The 20,181-nt window shown below is 43.4% G+C and overlaps 1 protein-coding gene across 3 annotated transcripts in view; it reads right to left on the bottom strand.

Moving 5' to 3' along the window:
- dock11 (dedicator of cytokinesis 11) overlaps positions 1-20,181 on the bottom strand; it is a 328,275-nt gene that overhangs the window by 91,227 nt on the left and 216,867 nt on the right. Inside the window, exons 31-35 of one of the 3 annotated variants that reach the window (XM_084319393.1) lie at positions 19,931-19,969; positions 16,538-16,722; positions 12,647-12,760; positions 7,367-7,439; positions 85-167 (exon numbers count right to left, since the gene is read on the bottom strand). In XM_084319393.1, coding sequence (XP_084175519.1) covers positions 85-167; positions 7,367-7,439; positions 12,647-12,760; positions 16,538-16,722; positions 19,931-19,969 — 494 coding nt within the window. The remainder of the gene's footprint in view (positions 1-84; positions 168-7,366; positions 7,440-12,646; positions 12,761-16,537; positions 16,723-19,930; positions 19,970-20,181) is intronic. The other 2 variants (XM_084319394.1, XM_084319395.1) reach the window with 2 other exon arrangements.

Genomic DNA, 20,181 nt, shown 5'->3' with positions numbered 1-20,181 from the left:
AATATCGGTAGGCCGATAATATCGGACATCCCTAGTTTAAAGGAATGCTGGCTGGCTGGTGTGATGGCTTCTGGCTCCTCTCACCTCTGTGCTGTCTGGTGTTCCAGGGTCCATGAACAAAGAGCCTCTGGAGTCCTCTCTCCTCACAGCGTGGCCGTTCAGCAGGCCTGGGAGCCACACAATGGAACACACAGTCTCAGTAATACAGACCTGTGACATTCCATCTGGCTCTGTCTCCCTGGTTCAAGAGCTCCTATACTTTGCTATGGAGACTGTATGGCATAATACAATAAAAAAAACATTGGATCAGCTTGAAACATTTCTTGGGATTGACAAGTCTACTTAAAACTATGATTTTTTTTAAATTTGGTAAACAGGAGGCTTTGAACATTGAACACTAATCTCTCCACACACAAGCACACATCAACACACACACACACACACTGCACTCTCACACACAAAGGCACAACAGGTCACTTTAAACACATAAGAAAAGGACACTTTAAAGGAAGGAGAAAAAAGGTCACTTTAAGGAAAGAACTTGTTGTGGTTCTTGTATAGAATAGTTAGTATAGCAAGTATAGCATAGGGACATAGAGTAAAACTGTATATTGTATAGTAGTGTACATAGGACCCAGTGCCTTTAATTCGTAGCTTAAGGCGAGACACCCCAGGTGAATAGGCAAATATACTTTTTGTTGATTTTGAGATTGTTATATTTTGCTTCCTAAACATGTCTTCTATGAAACTAGTGACAATAAAACGTCAATAACACACATTTAGTTGTTTATTTTACTTCATTTAGCCTTATTGCATCCATAAATATGCACATATTTAATGGGGAAGTGCCTCATTTGCATATATAAACATAAAATCTAGAAAACTTGCAATATATTTTTTCTTAGTTTATATGTACATAACAAACTGGGAACGTTTCATAGTGATATCTATTCAAATATTTTTGGCCTATTAGGGGGTACTACACTGTACTACACTGTTTGTAGCCTGTGTGTAGTTCTGTTCAGTTCAATAACATCATTATTATTATTATTCAGTTTGATTTTTTTTATTTGAAATCTTTATTTCGAACATGCAATGAATACAAACAAACAATAACAAAAAGCAAAACAACTCAATCTACATGTTCGAAAAGGAGTAGGAAGAAGTATACACTTATTTAATCCTACCCCTTTTCCACTACTCAAATGAGTGTACTATTTTAAAACATAAAAAAGAAAAGAAAAAGAAAAAATATATATATATATATATGCAAAACAAAAAACTATATATGTAAAACATGAACGAAATTAAATAAAAATGTAAACACCCGTGAATATCAAGTCCCTTCCTCATCCCTGTACCTTGTGAACATAATTTCCTTATACATCAGTTTGAATTGTCTCATGTTTGGACATTGCTTTAGCACCACATTTAGACTGTTCCACAGTTTCACTCCACATATCGAGATGCAGTGTTTTCTCATGGTAGTGCGTACGTTTAGCACTTTTAAATTGTGTTCTCCCCTCAGATTATAACCCCCCTCCCTATCAAAGAACAATTCTTGAATGTTTCTTGGAAGTGCATGACTTTTTGCTTTATACATTAATTGTGCCGTTTTAAATTCCACAAGATCAATTAACTTCAATGTCTTTGACTCCAAAAACAATATGTTAGTGTGATCACGATAACCTGCAATGTGAACTATCCTTATGGCCCTTTTTTGGAGTATAAAAAGTGGTTGTAGTGTAGACTTATAATTGTTTCCCCAGACTTCAGCACAGTAATTTAAATATGGTAAAACTAGTGAACAGTAGAGAATGTAGAGTGATTTTCTATCCAGAATGTGCTTTACTTTACTTATGACTGAAATGCTTCTTGAGAGTTTAGATTGGACATGTTTTATGTGAGGTTTCCAACAGATTTTATAGTCTATTATTACACCTAAAAATGTATTTTCATAAACTCTTTCAATAATCACATCATTTATTTTAACTTGTACCTGAGTATCCAATCTACAGTTTCCAAACAACATAATTTTAGTTTTGCTCAAGTTCAATGATAATTTGTTTCTATCAAACCATTCCTTCAATTTCTTCATTTCAGATGTGATGACCTCTAAAAGCTGCTGGACATTCTCACCAGAAAAAAAAGATTAGTGTCATCCGCAAATAAAATACATTTAAATATATTGGATACTTTATATATCTCGTTAATGTACAAGATTAACAGTTTTGGACCCAACACTGACCCCTGGGGGACACCACAAGCAATGTCCAAACATTCAGATTTATAATCTCTCATTGTCACAAATTGTTGTCTTTTATTTAGATAGCTTCTCACCCAGTCCAATACTACCCCCCTGATCCCATATCTCTCCAATTTCCTGATTAATATATCATGATTAATAGTATCAAATGCTTTTTTTAGGTCAATGAATACTCCAGCTACATGTTTTTTTTGATCTATGGAATTTGTGATTTTTTCAATGAGTTCTATTAACGCTAGTGGTGTTGACCGGTGTGTTCTGAATCCATACTGGCTATCGGTGAGTAAATTATGTTTATCAATGAATTTATCTAATCTGTTGTTGAAGAGTTTTTCTAATATTTTTGAAAACTGAGGAAGTAGAGAAACAGGCCTATAATTTGTGAAGTGGTGTTTATCTCCAGTCTTGAACAGAGGTATGACTTTTGCTATTTTCATTTTATTCGGAAATCGACCAGTTTTGAATGATAAATTGCAGATGTGCGTGAGTGGTTTTGAAATCCCACTAATGACATTTTTTACTATTTTCATATCTATTTCATTACCGTCTGTAGATGTCTTGTTTTTACATTTATTAGTAGTTTCTATAATTTCATTTTCATCTACCGCTTCCAGAAACATTGAACTAGGATTTCTTTCAATATAATTGTCTTTTTTTTTGTATTATTTTTTAAACAAACACATACTGTAAACAAACATGACAACACACGATTAGATATACAAGCATTGTTAACAGTGCACATCCGATTAAATCACTGTTTAGATAAATGTCTTATACAAGATATACCCCTAATACCTGCTATCTATTCCCCTACACACATAATGCTCTTGCTCGCACCCCCCACCCTGGACCCCCCAATGGATAATCCATCCATTATCATTCGCTCCTAACCAGACACTACCATTATATGCTAGCTTTTATTCTCTCCACCACTTCTAACCACATTGTCAATTTGGATTCATTGAGACCCAAAATTCTTGCTGTAGATATTTCTAGATAAATCACATCGAGATATGTAAGAATCCAGACCTTTCGGCAAATTTTTTCCGGTTGAAACCATCGTGATGCCATCAGTTTTTTAGCCACTGTAATACCAGTTAAAACCAATCTCTTTAACTGTATAGGTACTGCATACTCAAAAACATCATTCAGCAGTAATACAGAGGGGTGTACAGGTATATTCAGAATTAAGAGATTTGATAATTGCTGGGTCACTTCTTTCCAGAATATCTTAACTGGTGGGCAGTCCCAGTACATGTGCATAAATGTCCCCTCGTCCCCATTTGTACATAAGGAGCATTTGGAGTCTTGTTTAAGACCCATTCTGTTCAGTCTTATAGGAGTCAAGTATGTCCTATGAATAAAGTTAAGATTGATTTGTTGATGGTCCGGGTTCCTTGATGCAAGTCGAACATTTGCCCAGGCTTCTTGCCAATCAAAATCTTTTTCCAGGTCTGGTATATCCCTCCTCCAGACAGAGTCTAGGTGGAGGGTTTCATACGAGGCCGTTAGTAATTGATGATACAAATCTGATACAAAACCTCTCGATGTCTCTCTTTCATAGAAGAATTTGTGGTATCTGTGGTGTACAATTGGTATCCTTAATGGAACACCGTGAGCCTTCAAACATAACAATAATTGTGTGTAAAAATAATATGTGGAACCGGTGAGATTACATTTTTTTTCTATTTCATCATAACTACAAATACCCTGTTTGTTGAAAACATCTCCTAATGTATGTATGCCTACATATAAATATAATTGTCTTTTATGTCTTCAGGAGTCACTGGATCTGGGATTTTTCCCGCTAATTCTGGTCCAATATTTACAAAAAATGTATTAAAGTTGTTAACCACATCATCCATATTGCTAATAGTTTGATCATTTTCCATAAAATACTGAGGATAGTTTATTTGTCTTGATCCATTCCTGATAATACCATTTAATATCTTCCAAACACCTTTAATATTATATTTGTTGTTATCTAATATTCTACTATAATGATCCTTCTTACATCTTCTCATAATATTAGTCAACTTATTTTTATATTTCTTATATTTATTTTCAGTTATCAGGCATGTGTTTAGGTTGTCTATTACTAATGGTTTGATTAGGTATTGTGTTTGTAAATATCTGTTTAAAAAAAAAGTATGGCATTTTACAATACAGAACTTTGAAGGCGTTTTCCCAAAAATGAGTTTTAAGAGTTTTTCCTCATACTCTGAGCCAGAAATCTCCACTTCAGTAGCACTCAGTGCATGTGAGCGGATCGGAGCGTGAGCGGAGCGGGCGGTTTTGACGTGAGCGAGGAGTGGGTTTTAAAATGGGTCGGCGCGACGTCCTGAGCGAGAGTTCTCCTCCGCTCCAATCCGCTCCAGGCCGCTCACACAGTGGTTTAATTAAGCATTACATCACGCGCAGGAGTGGTTTGTGACCAATAAACCATGCCTAGGGGTGGTCGTTAGACCCCCCTAGGCATGGTTTATTGGTCACAAATCACGACTGCAAGTGATGTAAAGCTTTTATACAACTGCCAGATTCATCCAACCTTATTTCTATACAATAAACACACATTAATCGAAGATTTATTGAAAAAACCATCCGCCAGAAAAAGTAGTTCCCACAACTACAAAAAAGGCAAGTTGCCTCCATGTGGAAGCAGCTTGAAGTGCATCCAACCAAACTAACACATCCAACTGTGTATTATTGGAATGATTGAGAGAAGTTGCCTCATGTGGAAGCAGCTTGAAGTGCATCCAACCAACTAACACATCCAACTGTGTATTATTGGAATGATTGATTGAAAATTTTATTACCAGATGCAGAATGGGTACAATACAGTACGGCTCAATACACACAATTGTTAAGGGAATGCAGACCTACTTTCCATAGAACTTCATTCTTAGATGCTTCTATATAAAGTAGGTAAAACAAATTAAAAAGTCTTCTTTGCCCTATAGGAAAAAAACGTTTTCTTCGCCCTATTCTTTTATTTATTTTTTTAAACCTACTGTAGAGGGCCTAAACTTAACCAGTTGGAAACCAAGCGTACAGTAATAAAATTAGCAATCAATCAATCAATCAACTCAATAGGCCATGCTCACTTAGAACAGCGCAGCACCCAGCTCTCTGACTATCCCCCGCGTTGCAGGCAGAGTGTGTGTGTGTGTGTGTGCGTGCGTATGCGTGCGTGTGTGTGTGTGCGTGTGTATGTGTGTGGGGGGGGGTGTGTGGCGGTGGGTGGAGACTAGAGCGAGCGCTGACAGTCGAAAGGAAAAAGAAATTGAAAAAAAAATCGCAAATTAATCCATCAATCAATCCGCGATTTTTCTTTTGTTACAGAATGATTCAAGACCCATCAATTACATCATCCAACATTGTTTAAACGACTAAGACATTCGCTGTGACAGAATCGCTTGATATTTAGTCGTTTAGTCGCCATTAACATATCCATTTGTAAAGATTATTGGCCACCTTCTTGTGATCCGGCGGAGTGATGTGATGTGGGTCGGTTGTGGGCGGGTCCTGGGCCAGCAGCGTGGATTGTTGCCAATAAAGACGTGTTAATGGCCAATCAGAATCGAGAAATTTGCATGCCGTTGTATAACACTGATGTAATATACATGTAGTACAATGCCAAAGCAACAGATGGCGATGTACAAACATGAAGGCCATTTTCAACCAATGAGAAGGGTGAACCTGTGATATCCTGTTCAGGCTTTGTCACTCACGGATGTTAGAAAAAGTTTTGACGCCATTGTTGTTGTCGTTAGCTTACATGCTAACGTTAATGGCAGCGACCATAGCATTGTGGCTAGGCTAGCTATCATCGCTTAATAGAGCTAGTGAATGGATAAACAACGTTATTTAACATTGCAGAATGGGTACAATTACAATGCGGCTCAATACAAACAATTGTTAAGGGGCCCAGGGGGTGTAGACTGTTGTAGTTTGAGCTAATTTACACCATGCTCCAAAAAAAAAGAAAAAATCTGCCGAGCAATGTCGTGCGGGGAGCGCTCGATTCAAGGCGAGCGGAGAGCGACTTGGGGGCGGGGTCAACATGAGCGGTTAGCGGAGCGGACCAAGCTTTAAAGAGCGAAGAGCGGATTTCTCGCCCACGCCGATCCGCTCACGTGGCCACACCAAACCTTCCAGTTCTATTCATATCTATGTTCTGAAGGTACTGTATTTACAGAAGGGTTTGTTGATATCGCATTGATACCCTGATTTATATCACATTTTATTCCTAAAAACATGGCGAAATATGGAATTTTACCATAAAAATGGACTGAATGGAGTATTTTCTGATGTATGGAGTGATAAAAAGAGATATCCAAAATCCCCTCTGTAATAACCTTTGGCTCTAATATGTCAACAAAATGAAACAATAATTTTGAAAATGGCTTCATCCAATGTTCAGATTTCTGTCCTGGAATTATATGCAAATTAGTGCATATTTAAGTAGATCATGCCTCATTTGCATAAATTATTTAAACATACAATTTCAGAAAACGTGTAATACAAAAAGGTCTTGTCTTAATATAAGTAATCAACTGGGGAAGTTTCATTGTGATATCTATTAGTTAAATTTTTTACCCTATTCACCTGTAGTGTCTCGCCTTAACATTGTATTGCATTTTATCTCAGGACCTTTACCATGTCTATTTTATTATTTTCTACTCTATTTTATTTACTATTGTATTCTTGCACAATCAAAGCGGGCATGGCCACCCTTTCACTGTATGCCTTGTATGTGACAAATAAATCTCTTGAATCTTGAGGAGGCTAAGCAGCAGGATGATTTGGTAAACAGAAGGAGGCTAAGCAGCAGGATGATTTGGTAAACAGAAGGAGGCTAAGCAGCAGGATGATTTGGTAAACAGAAGGAGGCTAAGCAGCAGGATGATTTGGTAAACAGAAGGAGGCTAAGCAGCAGGATGATTTGGTAAACAGAAGGAGGCTAAGCAGCAGGATGATTTGGTAAACAGAAGGAGGCTAAGCAGCAGGATGATTTGGTAAACAGAAGGAGGCTATGCAGCCAGGCAGGTGCACAGTCTGAACATAGGCCATCCATCTATGGTTAACCTGAAAACTCACCAAGGTCTTTGTCAAGGGCGGTGCTCACTCTTCTCATGTCCATGGAGACGATTGATACGTCATCTCTGGAACCCTGGAGAACAGATGGAGTGAAGAACTACATCACTGATTTGCACCTGCAGCACTACAACCTATATCCCCATGTATACATGTATTTTTATTGATTTAACCTGCTTATTTAACCAGGTTAGTCCCGTTGAGATTAAAAAGAGAGACCTCGCCAAGAAGGGCAGCAGTACATACAGTTTCAGACAAGCTAGGGCTGACCTTCTAAGCTTTTTTTGGCAATCGAAGCTTCGGGGCCGAGCTTCGATTTTAATTCGCTGTTGTCGTTTGAACAACTTCAGATTTCATGGGAACTACCAATCCCCCAAATCAAGAATGTTTAAGATGAATGAAGTAAGATTTTGATTATTTGAAATATGGCCTGTGTAGACTAAACTATGCACAGAATTATGTCAGTCTACAAGGTCCGGATTCTACATGGTCCGGCAATGTAGACCTTGTAGACTCCACTACAGACCAATTATCAGTGAATGTTCATGCATTTTTAAGAAGGGCAACTTCCACAAAAAAACAAAGAACTCACCAAAACATCTCAGTAGCACCTTATCTAAAATTTATTTCCTATTTTGTTTATTCATCCCAGTATCTTTCTTTCTTATGTGTGGAATTCTACAAGGCATGTAGGTGTATATGTGTTTGAGGATGATATCCTTCAAACAGGCAATAGTGATGATATAATTTGGGCAGTGCTGAGCTGGGTTAATTTCCTCCAGTGTATTTGTCCCCCGGCCCCACCCAATGGCCTCATGCGCACGCGCGCGCGCACACACACACACACACACACACACACACACACACACACACACACACACACACACACACACACACACACACACACACACACACACACACACACACACACACACACACACACACACACACACACACACACACACACACACACACACACACACACACACACACACGCACACACACACACACTTACATTTAGTCATTTAGCTGACGCTTTTATCCAAAGCTGAGTAACAATGTTTATCAAAGTGTTGCGTGTTACAGTGTAGGTTAGTTTATTAGGAAAAGTGCATGACAGTAAGGTTAGTCACGTTTTTTTTTTTTTTTTTTTTTTAATCATTTCAGATAATGGTTGAAGAAGTCTTTAGTCGACGGCGAAAGATTGGACGGGATTCGGCTGTCCTAACTGGGATGGGTAGTTCTCACACACACACACACACACACACACAAATCGAAGTAAAAAAAAAATTGATTTTTTTTGAAGACGTTTTTTTTTTTTTTTTTTAACTTCGTTTTTTTTTTTATGTTCGAAGCTTGTGCCATCGAACGAAGCTTCGAAGTTTCGAAGTATTTAAGACAGCCCTAGACACAACATCAATCTACTTCCTCAGGCGCCTAAGGAAGTTCCAAGTCAGTCAGAAGATCCTTAGGAACTTCTACTCATGTACAATAGAGAGCATCCTGACTGGCAACATCACCTCCTGGTTTGGGAATAGCACTGCACAAGACCGAAGCAGACTACAGAGAGTGGCCCGTTCAGCCGAACGCACAATTGGAGGGGGGCTTCCCACCCTCCAGAACATTTACAACAAGCGGTGCAGGGGGAAGGCTAAGAGAATTATTAAGGACTCGAGCCACCCGAACAACTGCCTCTTTGAACTGCTGCGGTCAGGCAAGCGATACCGGAGTCTTAAGGCAAGCACAGAAAGACTCAGAAGAAGCTTCTATCCCCAGGCCATCAGGCTGCTAAACGAACAATAAACAATATGCAACAACCATCAAATGCACACAGCACACACACCCACACGCACACACTCACTTAAACAAACAACACACTGCAGCACCCACTCTCCACACTTTAGATCACACAAACACACTTTATATTTATTGATAAAGGATTTGCACTACAACTCGTACACCTACTGTAAATTGTACCTAAATTGCACCTCATCCCATTTCTGCCTTGCACTATATAGTATTGTATATTAGTACACTGCACAGTATTGTATATTATATGGTAACTCAGTTACGTCTATTCTGCATCGAACATTGTACATATGTCTAAACTGAACACTGTAACCTCATTTTTTTTACTTCTAATTTTACTATGTTATTTTATTTCATACTTATCTTGTCTTGCACAGTCTCTGGAGCGTAACAGTAAGAAGCATTTTGTATAAAAGTATTCTGTACTTCTGTATGACAACTATTAAAGAAACTTGAACTAAAACATTTACAATTACCAATAGACTCAGATTCCATAGACTTTACAAAGGCTTTAAATTCAGAGAGTATCTAGGTCCTGCAGTTTAAGCTCATTCTGTAGGCTATTCCAAGCAGAAAACATAAAGACCACCTTGCCCAACTTAGTCCAAGCTTTAGGAACAGACATAAGCATACAGTATTGTCCCCGAGACCATAACCGTTAAGTGCCACATTTTTGGGACACAAAGGCAGATTAATGACAGGGGAATCTACCTAGAATGGCCTTATAGATAGACACATACCAGTGACTAAGCCAATGTGTGAATGACAGAGAGGGCCAATTGACTTTGGAGTACAATACACTGATAAGTGAGGGCTCTACAATTTGCAATGAAACTCAAAGCTCCACATACTGTATGAAGACAATGAACTGCTGTATTCATGTAAAACGGATCAAGAACATGCATACATGGAGAAAAAAAAGGTGCAAAAAACAAGAATTCTTCCTAAAACGTTCACCAGATTCTGTATATGACGCTTAAAAGAGAGATGGATCAATGGATGGATCAATAAAAAATCCCAAGTATTTGTAAGTGGAGACTACTTCAATTTGTTGATCTTGAGTAGTAACAATGCTCTCCTTTTTCTTGCCTCCCCCTATTTGCAGCACCATGTTTTGTTTGAAAATCCTGGGGAAAGCCCAGTTAAAATTTTGTTTTATTGTTTAATTTATCGTTACCGAGGTAAATGTAATAATACACCATGATATAGACTTTAATAACAATTAAATAAACCATAAAACAAGGTGAACGGTATTAACACTGTGAGAGTGACGGCCCAGGCCCTCTAAGCAAAAGGCACGACACTGCGACAATACCGAAGGTTAACCTTTTCACTACCACACTACAGACGGGGACAGTAACCATTTGTCGTGTGGCAGTGAAAGGGTTCACCTTCTGCATTGTCGCAGTGAACAGGTTAACCGTCTGTATTGTCGCAGTGAAAGAGTTAACCTTCTGTAGTGTGTGGTAGTGAAAGGGTTAGCCATTTGTCGCGCGACAGTGAAAGGGTTAACCTTCTGTATCGTCGCAGTGAAAGAGTTAACCTTCTGTAGTGAAAGGGTTAGCCATTTGTCATGTGGCAGTGAGAGGGTTAACCTTATGTATCGTCACAGTGAAAGGGTTAACCATTTGGTAGTGCGGTAGTGAAAGGGTTATCCAGACACATTTGCCTCGGCTGTGCAGGGATGAAGCCAAGGGGGACCTAGAGACACCTCCAGCCTGGAGGCTGTGCAGGGATGAAGGGGGACCTAGATACACCTCCAGCCTGGAGGCTGTGCAGGGATGAAGGGGGACCTAGAGACACCTCCTCCAGCCTGGAGGCTGTGCAGGGATGAAGGGGGACCTAGAGACACCTCCTCCAGCCTGGAGGCTGTGCAGGGATGAAGGGGGACCTAGAGACACCTCCTCCAGCCTGGAGGCTGTGCAGGGATGAAGGGGGACCTAGATACACCTCCTCCAGCCTGGAGGCTGTGCAGGGATGAAGGGGGACCTAGATACACCTCCAGCCTGGAGGCTGTGCAGGGATGAAGGGGGACCTAGAGACACCTCCAGCCTGGAGGCTGTGCAGGGATGAAGGGGGACCCAGATACACCTCCAGCCTGGAGGCTGTGCAGGGATGAAGGGGGACCTAGAGACACCTCCAGCCTGGAGGCTGTGCAGGGATGAAGGGGGACCTAGAGACACCTCCAGCCTGGAGGCTGTGCAGGGATGAAGGGGGACCTGGATACACCTCCAGCCTGGAGGCTGTGCAGGGATGAAGGGGGACCTAGATACACCTCCTCCAGCCTGGAGGCTGTGCAGCAGGGATGAAGGGGGACCTAGAGACACCTCCAGCCTGGAGGCTGTGCAGGGATGAAGGGGGACCTAGATACACCTCCAGCCTGGAGGCTGTGCAGGGATGAAGGGGGACCTAGAGACACCTCCAGCCTGGAGGCTGTGCAGGGATGAAGGGGGACCTAGAGACACCTCCAGCCTGGAGGCTGTGCAGGGATGAAGGGGGACCTAGATACACCTCCTCCAGCCTGGAGGCTGTGCAGGGATGAAGGGGGACCTAGATACACCTCCAGCCTGGAGGCTGTGCAGGGATGAAGGGGGACCTAGATACACCTCCAGCCTGGAGGCTGTGCAGGGATGAAGGGGGACCTAGAGACACCTCCAGCCTGGAGGCTGTGCAGGGATGAAGGGGGACCTAGATACACCTCCAGCCTGGAGGCTGTGCAGGGATGAAGGGGGACCTAGAGACACCTCCAGCCTGGAGGCTGTGCAGGGATGAAGGGGGACCTGGATACACCTCCAGCCTGGAGGCTGTGCAGGGATGAAGGGGGACCTAGAGACACCTCCAGCCTGGAGGCTGTGCAGGGATGAAGGGGGACCTAGATACACCTCCAGCCTGGAGGCTGTGCAGGGATGAAGGGGGACCTAGATACACCTCCAGCCTGGAGGCTGTGCAGGGATGAAGGGGGACCTGGATACACCTCCAGCCTGGAGGCTGTGCAGGGATGAAGGGGGACCTAGATACACCTCCAGCCTGGAGGCTGTGCAGGGATGAAGGGGGACCTAGATACACCTCCAGCCTGGAGGCTGTGCAGGGATGAAGGGGGACCTAGAGACACCTCCAGCCTGGAGGCTGTGCAGGGATGAAGGGGGACCTGGATACACCTCCAGCCTGGAGGCTGTGCAGGGATGAAGGGGGACCTAGAGACACCTCCAGCCTGGAGGCTGTGCAGGGATGAAGGGGGACCTGGATACACCTCCAGCCTGGAGGCTGTGCAGGGATGAAGGGGGACCTAGAGACACCTCCAGCCTGGAGGCTGTGCAGGGATGAAGGGGGACCTAGATACACCTCCAGCCTGGAGGCTGTGCAGGGATGAAGGGGGACCTAGATACACCTCCAGCCTGGAGGCTGTGCAGGGATGAAGGGGGACCTGGATACACCTCCAGCCTGGAGGCTGTGCAGGGATGAAGGGGGACTAACCATGAGGCCCAGTCTGGGGCTGGAGGTCTGAGGCCGGGCAGACAGCTGCTTCAGGTTCTGGTAGAGCAGCTCCAACAGAGGCAGGTAGAGGAGACAGATCCTGGCCTGTTGGTTCTGAAATATCAAGAGAGGACCGGATGAGAACATTGTTGATATTAGTTATAATAAGTAATGGATCGGCTGAATATATATAGGAATATATTATGTGAGAGGGTGATCATGCAAGCAAATACTGGTATGATGGTCACACTATCACCCATCAGCATCACTTAACTTGGCACCAAAATACAAATGCAATACAAATACAAATGCCATACAAACTGTTATGGAGAATTTCCTATTTAGCACTTTGTCAGCTAAAGGTAATTCAGTTGTCTCATTGCGAAACACAATAACACTACTCCATCTTCCTAAACCTTCTTGTACTAATTTGCCTGAGGAGTGATACCATAGGTATCCATTGAGCAGTAGTAAATAATCGGGGGCGACAGTGGCTCAGGAGGTAAGAGCAGTCGTCTGGTAATCCGGAGGTTCCCGGTTCGATTCCCGCTTCTCCCGGGGCAGCGTGTCGAAGTGTCCTTGAGCAAGACACTTAACCCCTAATTGCTCCCGATGTGCAGGTTGGCACCTTGCATGGTCGCCTCCGCCGTCGGTGTGTGAATGTGTGAGTGAATGTGTGAGTGAATGGGTCAAATGTGAGGAACAAATTGTAAAGCGCTTTGGATAAAAGCGCTATATAAAAATGCAGCCATTTAATACCATGGGACTAGGTATCCATAGAGCAGTAATACCATGGGACTAGGTATCCATAGAGCAGTAATACCATGGGACTAGGTATCCATAGAGCAGTAATACCATGGGACTAGGTATCCATAGAGCAGTAATACCATGGGACTAGGTATCCATAGAGCAGTAATACCATGGGACTAGGTATCCATAGAGCAGTAATACCATGGGACTAGGTATCCATAGAGCAGTAATACCATGGGACTAGGTATCCATAGAGCAGTAATACCATGGGACTAGGTCTCAAAAAGAAGCCCCTCCTAAGAGTAAGTTGTGCCCACACATAAAATGGCTATGGCATTGACAATATCCACGGTACATTAGAAGAATGGGTCCCCATCCAACAGTTCCAACAGTGACCCCCCTGTGGTTTGGTTTGTTGACCCTGTGAGGCCGACCATGGGTTCATGCAAATGAAGCGACAGCACCTTTCTTAGTCCGTACCAACCGGCACACTACAGCCCCTCTGCCTCGGACTATTTGCATTTGCTTGTACAAGCTGGACTTTGTCTGTAAACACTATGCCACCTTCAACTGCTCTATGGTACACCGGCTTACTGTACGACTGGACACTAATTCACTTTCCTCCACAGTCACAAAATCACTGTATGGAGATTGATGTGTCTACCGTCTGTTGCTTGTGTCTGCCTTCCCGGTGTGTGTCCTCTGTGAGTCACACTGTACGGTGGAACTTTGCAAGATGTCCATAATGTCTCTGCAGCAATGCCCTGACGAAGACCAGCTTGGTCAAAACATGCTGGCTTTTTAACCATGTAGCTGTGACACAATTAAAGTTTTTTTTTAAGAAAGTCTGTCTGTCTCTCTGTCTCTCTCAATAATTGTTGACTCAACTCTTGCTTTGTTTAGGATTTTTGCCGATACAATTAGGTAAATAATATATTACTTATCATGGCTGTAACATAATGTGGATTAGTACTTGAAAAGGGTCACAGCCTGCAAGACCCAAGGTTGATGACCTCTCGACCCGGGACGTCACGACAAGAGGTCCCAAGTTCTTCACCACCACCAACCAGAGGCTGGGCGGAGTATGAGAGGCCAAAGAAGACTAGGAAGACAGCCAAGTATACAACCACACCTTATCAATAAAAGAAATGTTGGTAAAAATATAATCAAAAAAAGCAAAGCCCTGTTCTCTAAAAAAGGACAGTGAATATATGGGGGGGTGAACAGTGATTTCTGTTCTACCTTTTTTTTGTTCATGTAACAATATAGCCGTATAAACCTATTTTTCACATGTAATTATATGCTTCATTATTCAATTATATGCTTCTGCGTAGAGAAGAAGGAATTGACAATGGAAAATGACCGACCAGGATGACATAGAGGGTGTAAAGTGTCACAGCCAAACAATGACACTGGTTAAATGACATCCTGTTCTGTCTGTCAATTATGGGATGTAAAAGGTTTAAACATATGTTTATTATATAGGATTGGAGCTATGTATATGACCTGTATATTCTTTATACACTTTAAAACTAAACTCTGGTTGGAAGACAGTGATTGTGTTAATCTAACCTCTTCAGGTTAAGAATGAATTGCCTGTTCTGTTTGTGCAGGGGATAACAGAAAGAGGGGGGGGAGGCCTCTGCCTCTGAGAGCATGCCATAAGAGCACAGAGGGCCTAGCCTGCCTGCATCTGTTACTACCTGTTACTTACTGGATCGCCTGCTTTTTGCTGATAACATGGCAAGCGAGGGGGCCCCAGGGAGATAAAGGCGGAGGTTGTGAAGTTTTAGAGTAGAGGAGACACACGTTATGTGTGCCACAAATCAACAAGCGCCACCTGTGTTATAAACTTATACAGAGTCTTGAAACGATAGAGAATCTTAAAACTATATAACAATTAAATGTTAAATGTTTACAGTCAGAAATGTTGGAGTAAGAGGTGTATACATTTCTGCTGCATTAATTATATGTTTCATAATGTCATGCTTAAAATTAACTGTCAGTAGAGAATAATACTATATATTGTGTAAACTGTTTTCTGGAGGAGGGCATCTCTGAAGATTCTCTGCTATAAACTCTAAGGAGTCTTGATAAGAATTCTCATGGATGGCCTCGCCCGGTACTGCCTGGTACCGCATGGTTAACAGGCTAACCCTTTGTTTGTTCTGAAAAATGGAGGGACTTTCTCATACTTAAAAAACTAGGTAACTAAAGGTAACGGAAGTAAAAGAAGGAGGGGAGTCCATCCTTACTACGTATTGTACTTTGGTTTGCTAGTGAAATGACATCCCTGTGACATCACTGTTTTTAGACCAATCGGAATATGATACAGGATCAATATAAAAATGACTGTTGCTCCTTCGAGAGCCAGATTTTTTGAGAGATTTTGTGGAGATGACTGAATTCTGATATATTGTGAGCAGAAACCTGTGTACTTATAAACATGAAACTGTGCCTTTAATGTAATCTTATACTTTAAAAAAATAAAACAACCTTCTTTTGGAACACACCTTTTTGCTTCCATTCTTCTAAAACTGAAAGACGACGGGTAAGCATTGAAATGTTTTTTGCATTGTAACTTTACCCATTGCTTCCTGATTTATGATGTAAAAACTTTAGAAGTGACCCTTTAACCAGCCGGCAACCACGCGGTCCCGTAATGTTCCTGATTTATGATGTAAAAACTTTAGAAGTGTGGCTTTATCCAGACGGAGACCTAAGGAGAGAAATATATATATGTATATAGATTAAAGGTGGGTTCTGTATAAATGTGATTATCAAGTAAAGCCATACAGTGATAATACATGTAACCGGATAAGGGAAATGGACCTCATCTGAATAGGAAAAGTCCTTCCCAGTGCAAATAAAATAAAAATACTCTGCAACTCCAATCACTCGACCCAAGGCCGATGACTGGGGAGGACGGGGTGGTGCATGTGTAGGCTCAGGTCGGTCGGGTTTAACCCCTGCAGTTTGTGGACGCATTGAGTCCTGGATATCACAGACATCGCAGGACGCTGCTTGATGTTGAGATGCGGACCAATGAGTTATTGGGTTATCAATCTGACCGAGGCTTGCACGAGCACTTATCAGTACTTTATTCAGCGCTTCTGATGAGCGCGTGTTGCATCTCCTCACCCTGTAGGCCGTGTAGCGCTCGTCCATGGCGTGTTTGATGAGCAGGTTCTTGAGCACGGCCACAGCCAGCTGCCGCACCTCCAGGCCCTGGTGCAGCGCCTCCGCCACCTCCCTGAGCAGCAGGCCCACCAGGAAGTGGTTCCGACAGTAATCCTCCGTCAGGCTGGACTCCAGGCTCTGATCTGCTGGTACCGGTATCAAGACGCAAGAGGAGCAGAGGTCAGGAGGGTCGGCCAGGAAGTCGGCGAGAAGGCGGTTATGCTATTAGGCCCACTTTATTGTTCCTTCATATGACCCCTTTTACAATGGCATATGCCCAAAAAGATCACATATCATATATATATCTATATATACAGTATATAGATATATATAAAATCCATACCTTTGCATGAATCCATGCCCTACTTTACATGCACGGCATGTTCCTTTGAGTGTTATCCGACCGGCATACAACGGACAACGCACATTTGATTCCGTCCTAAAGCACTTGAACATGCTGGTTACAGAGGACATGGGACAAAGCCTTGTCCAGGTCACATAAGCTCCATTCAAAATCCCCACGTCGGTGCCCTTTCCATTTGAGGAAATGTCTCGCAAAACAATAATAAAAAAAAGAATTGGGCAAAGTATGTCAGAAAATACCACATCACCATCACCGTCATTCGGCGCTACCCAAAGGGAGAGGGAAAATCAGGGGAAAACCTGCGTGAGAGATGACCACCGGACACTAGTCGGGTGACCCCCCGGCGGCTCCGGTGGGGAGGTTGTAACTGGGCCGCTCCGAGTCACCCGCTTGTGTTTCTCATTAATATTATACACAGTGGTCTAAAGTTCCAAACGCAAGCTTTTAGTGCAGAAGGATGAATGCCGCCATGTGTTCATCTCGTGTGATTCTACCACTGGGTTTGTACCGACATTGTGTTGTGTGTCAATTGCAAACGGCTTGACTTGCAGAACTACTGTAGGAGTCAGAATGATGCAGCTCAAAACTGTACCGACATTAAAGTGGGCATTTCAATCTTTAGACAACTGTATATTTATTTATTTATATATATATATATATACATAATACAAAATAAAATATAAAATTCTGCAATATTTGTGAATGCCATGTCTTGCCTCAGAGAGTAAAAATAGAATGTACATCCGGTCTATTACGATAAATTTAAGGGAATCCGAGGTACATCCCGATGGAAATGAGGACGGCGGCGTTTCAACACAAAAACTACCCCCTGCCGGTGTGCAGTGGTGCAGTGTTTGCACTCAGATTGTTCACTGAATTAACCTCTTGATATGTTCTACACTCAGAGAGAGGGAGAGAAAGAGAGAGAGAAAGAGAGAGAGAGACAGACAGACAAAAATAGAAAGAAATACAGCTGCATGAAAGAATTTTCCCCCTTCCTTCCAAAGTCTGAATGAGAAAGGGGGCATCTGGGTAGTGTAGAGGCCCGGCAGCGGTACCCCCGGCTCGGTCAGTCGTCCCTACGAACACAATCGTGTTCACGGGTGGGAAGCCGGTGAGTCCTGGTCGCTGCCACAGTGACACCTACTGGTTGGTCGGGGGCGCCTGCTCAGCAGGGAGGCGCTCTCCCAGTGAAACTCCTCGCCATCAGCCCAAAAGAAGCGGATGGCGACTCCACATGTATCGGAGGGGGCGAGTGGTAGTCTACACCCTCCCCAGACCAACAGAGGAGACGTATGGTAGTCTAAGCCATCCCCAGACCAACAGAGGAGACGTGTGATAGTCCACACCCTCCCCAGACCGACCGAGGAGACGTGTGGTAGTCTACGCCCTCCCCAGACCAACAGTAGGGGCAGTGCAACGACCAGGAAGGGAACCGAAATAATGACAAAATCGGGGGATGGGAGAAAAGATGAATAGGAGAGAGTCTGTCTATTCCCATAACAGTCAAGCTGAACAGAGACAAGGCCCGGGCAGGCGACCTGGTGGAGGGAGGCATCACGCCACCTGGTGGAGGCGGCGGGGAAACAGACACAAGGCCCGGGCGCCTGTAGCTGTTCCGCAACCGTTCCTATTTCCGGGGTAGGCCTGATTGGCCCCGACAGGCACGTGACCCGCCGCGGCCACGCCCCCCCGCGGCAGCCCCAGGACGCGGCAACGAGGCTGCTGTGGTTCACAGGCGCTTTCCGCCTTCAACGCCGCTCCGCAGCATTAGGAAGGAGTTCGCGGCGCCTTTCACATCGCAGTCATCAGTACTATGTACTAATGTACTAATGTACCAATGTACTAATATACAATAAGGCTCACTTTTCCCACTTCAATGACAGGGCCGCTGTTTAATAATATTGTCGCGGCGGAGCTCCGTCGCGGCAGCATTATGTAGCAGTAATCCCCCCCTTTTTACCATCGACAACTAGCTCAATTGGTAACGCTGCATGGCTGTGGATCCTATGGTCCGTTTGTGACAAGTTCGATTCCCTTAAATTTTTTAATTTTTTTTTAACGTGCATTGCACTATAGCGTATTGTATATTGTATGCGTTGCTACAATACGCTATAGTGCAAAGCAGAAATGGGATGAGGTACAATTTACAGTAAGGTGTATGCGTTGCAGTGCAAATGCTTCTTACTGTTGCGCTCCAGAGACCGTTACTGTACCATACAATATACAATACGCTATAGTGCAATGCACGTTAAAAAAATTTTTTTTTTAAGGGAATCGAACTTGTCACAAACGGACCATAGGATCCACAGCCATGCAGCGTTACCAATTGAGCTAGTTGTCGATTTGGAAAAAAGGGGGGATTACTGCTACATAATGCTGCCGCGACGGAGCTCCGCCGCGACAATATTATTAAACAGCGGCTCTGTCATTGATGTGGGAAAAGTGAGCCGTATTGTATATTAGTACATTGGTACATTAGTACATTAGTACATAGTACTGATGACTGCAATGTGAAAGGCGCCGCGAACTCCTTCCTAATGCTGCGGGCGGCGTTGAAGGCGGAAAGCGCCTGTGAACCACAGCAGCCTCGTTGCCGCGTCCTGAGGCTGCCGCGGGGCGTGGCCGCGGCGGGTCACGTGCCTGTCGGGGCCAATCAGGCCTACCCCGGAAATAGGAACGGTTGCGGAACAGCTACAGGTCCGGGCAGAGGCCACCTGGTGGAGGGAGGCGACGATGAACAGAGGGAGGAGTCAGGCAGCCGTTAGCGATATAGCACAGGCGTGATGAGTGAGCGTGAGATCTGCGAGGAGATGCAGGGGCGTGATGGAACGGCAGGTTATTGCAAGTCAAGAGTGAGAAGCGGTTATGTGCAGTGCAGTACATGCGTCTGCATACGGAAGCAAACGTGCCGTGGAGACGTACGGTAAATGTAGAGATGTATGGTGTGTGTGTGTGGGGGGAGGGGGAGGGGGAGGGACGTCACCTACCTACTGCGCCAAAAAGCTCTGTCGCGTATGAAATAAAACCTGCCCACAAGCACACATGAAGGAAAACAAACAAAAACAAAAACAAGAGGGAGGAAATAAAGATGGGAGGAAATTTAAAAAACTAAACAAAACAAAACAAAAAAACATTCCATGCTCTAATTTCCAGAACAATTATTTAACTTGGTGTGGGCCGGGGGTCAACTGTTACATTTGTAATAATGAATCAGTGTTGTGGTTACTGGGTTACTGGT

The sequence above is a fragment of the Notolepis coatsorum genome (assembly GCF_963971535.1).
Source record: "Notolepis coatsorum genome assembly, chromosome: 1".
Taxonomy (NCBI): domain Eukaryota; kingdom Metazoa; phylum Chordata; class Actinopteri; order Aulopiformes; family Paralepididae; genus Notolepis; species Notolepis coatsorum.
This window is presented reverse-complemented; position numbering and strand designations above follow the sequence as displayed.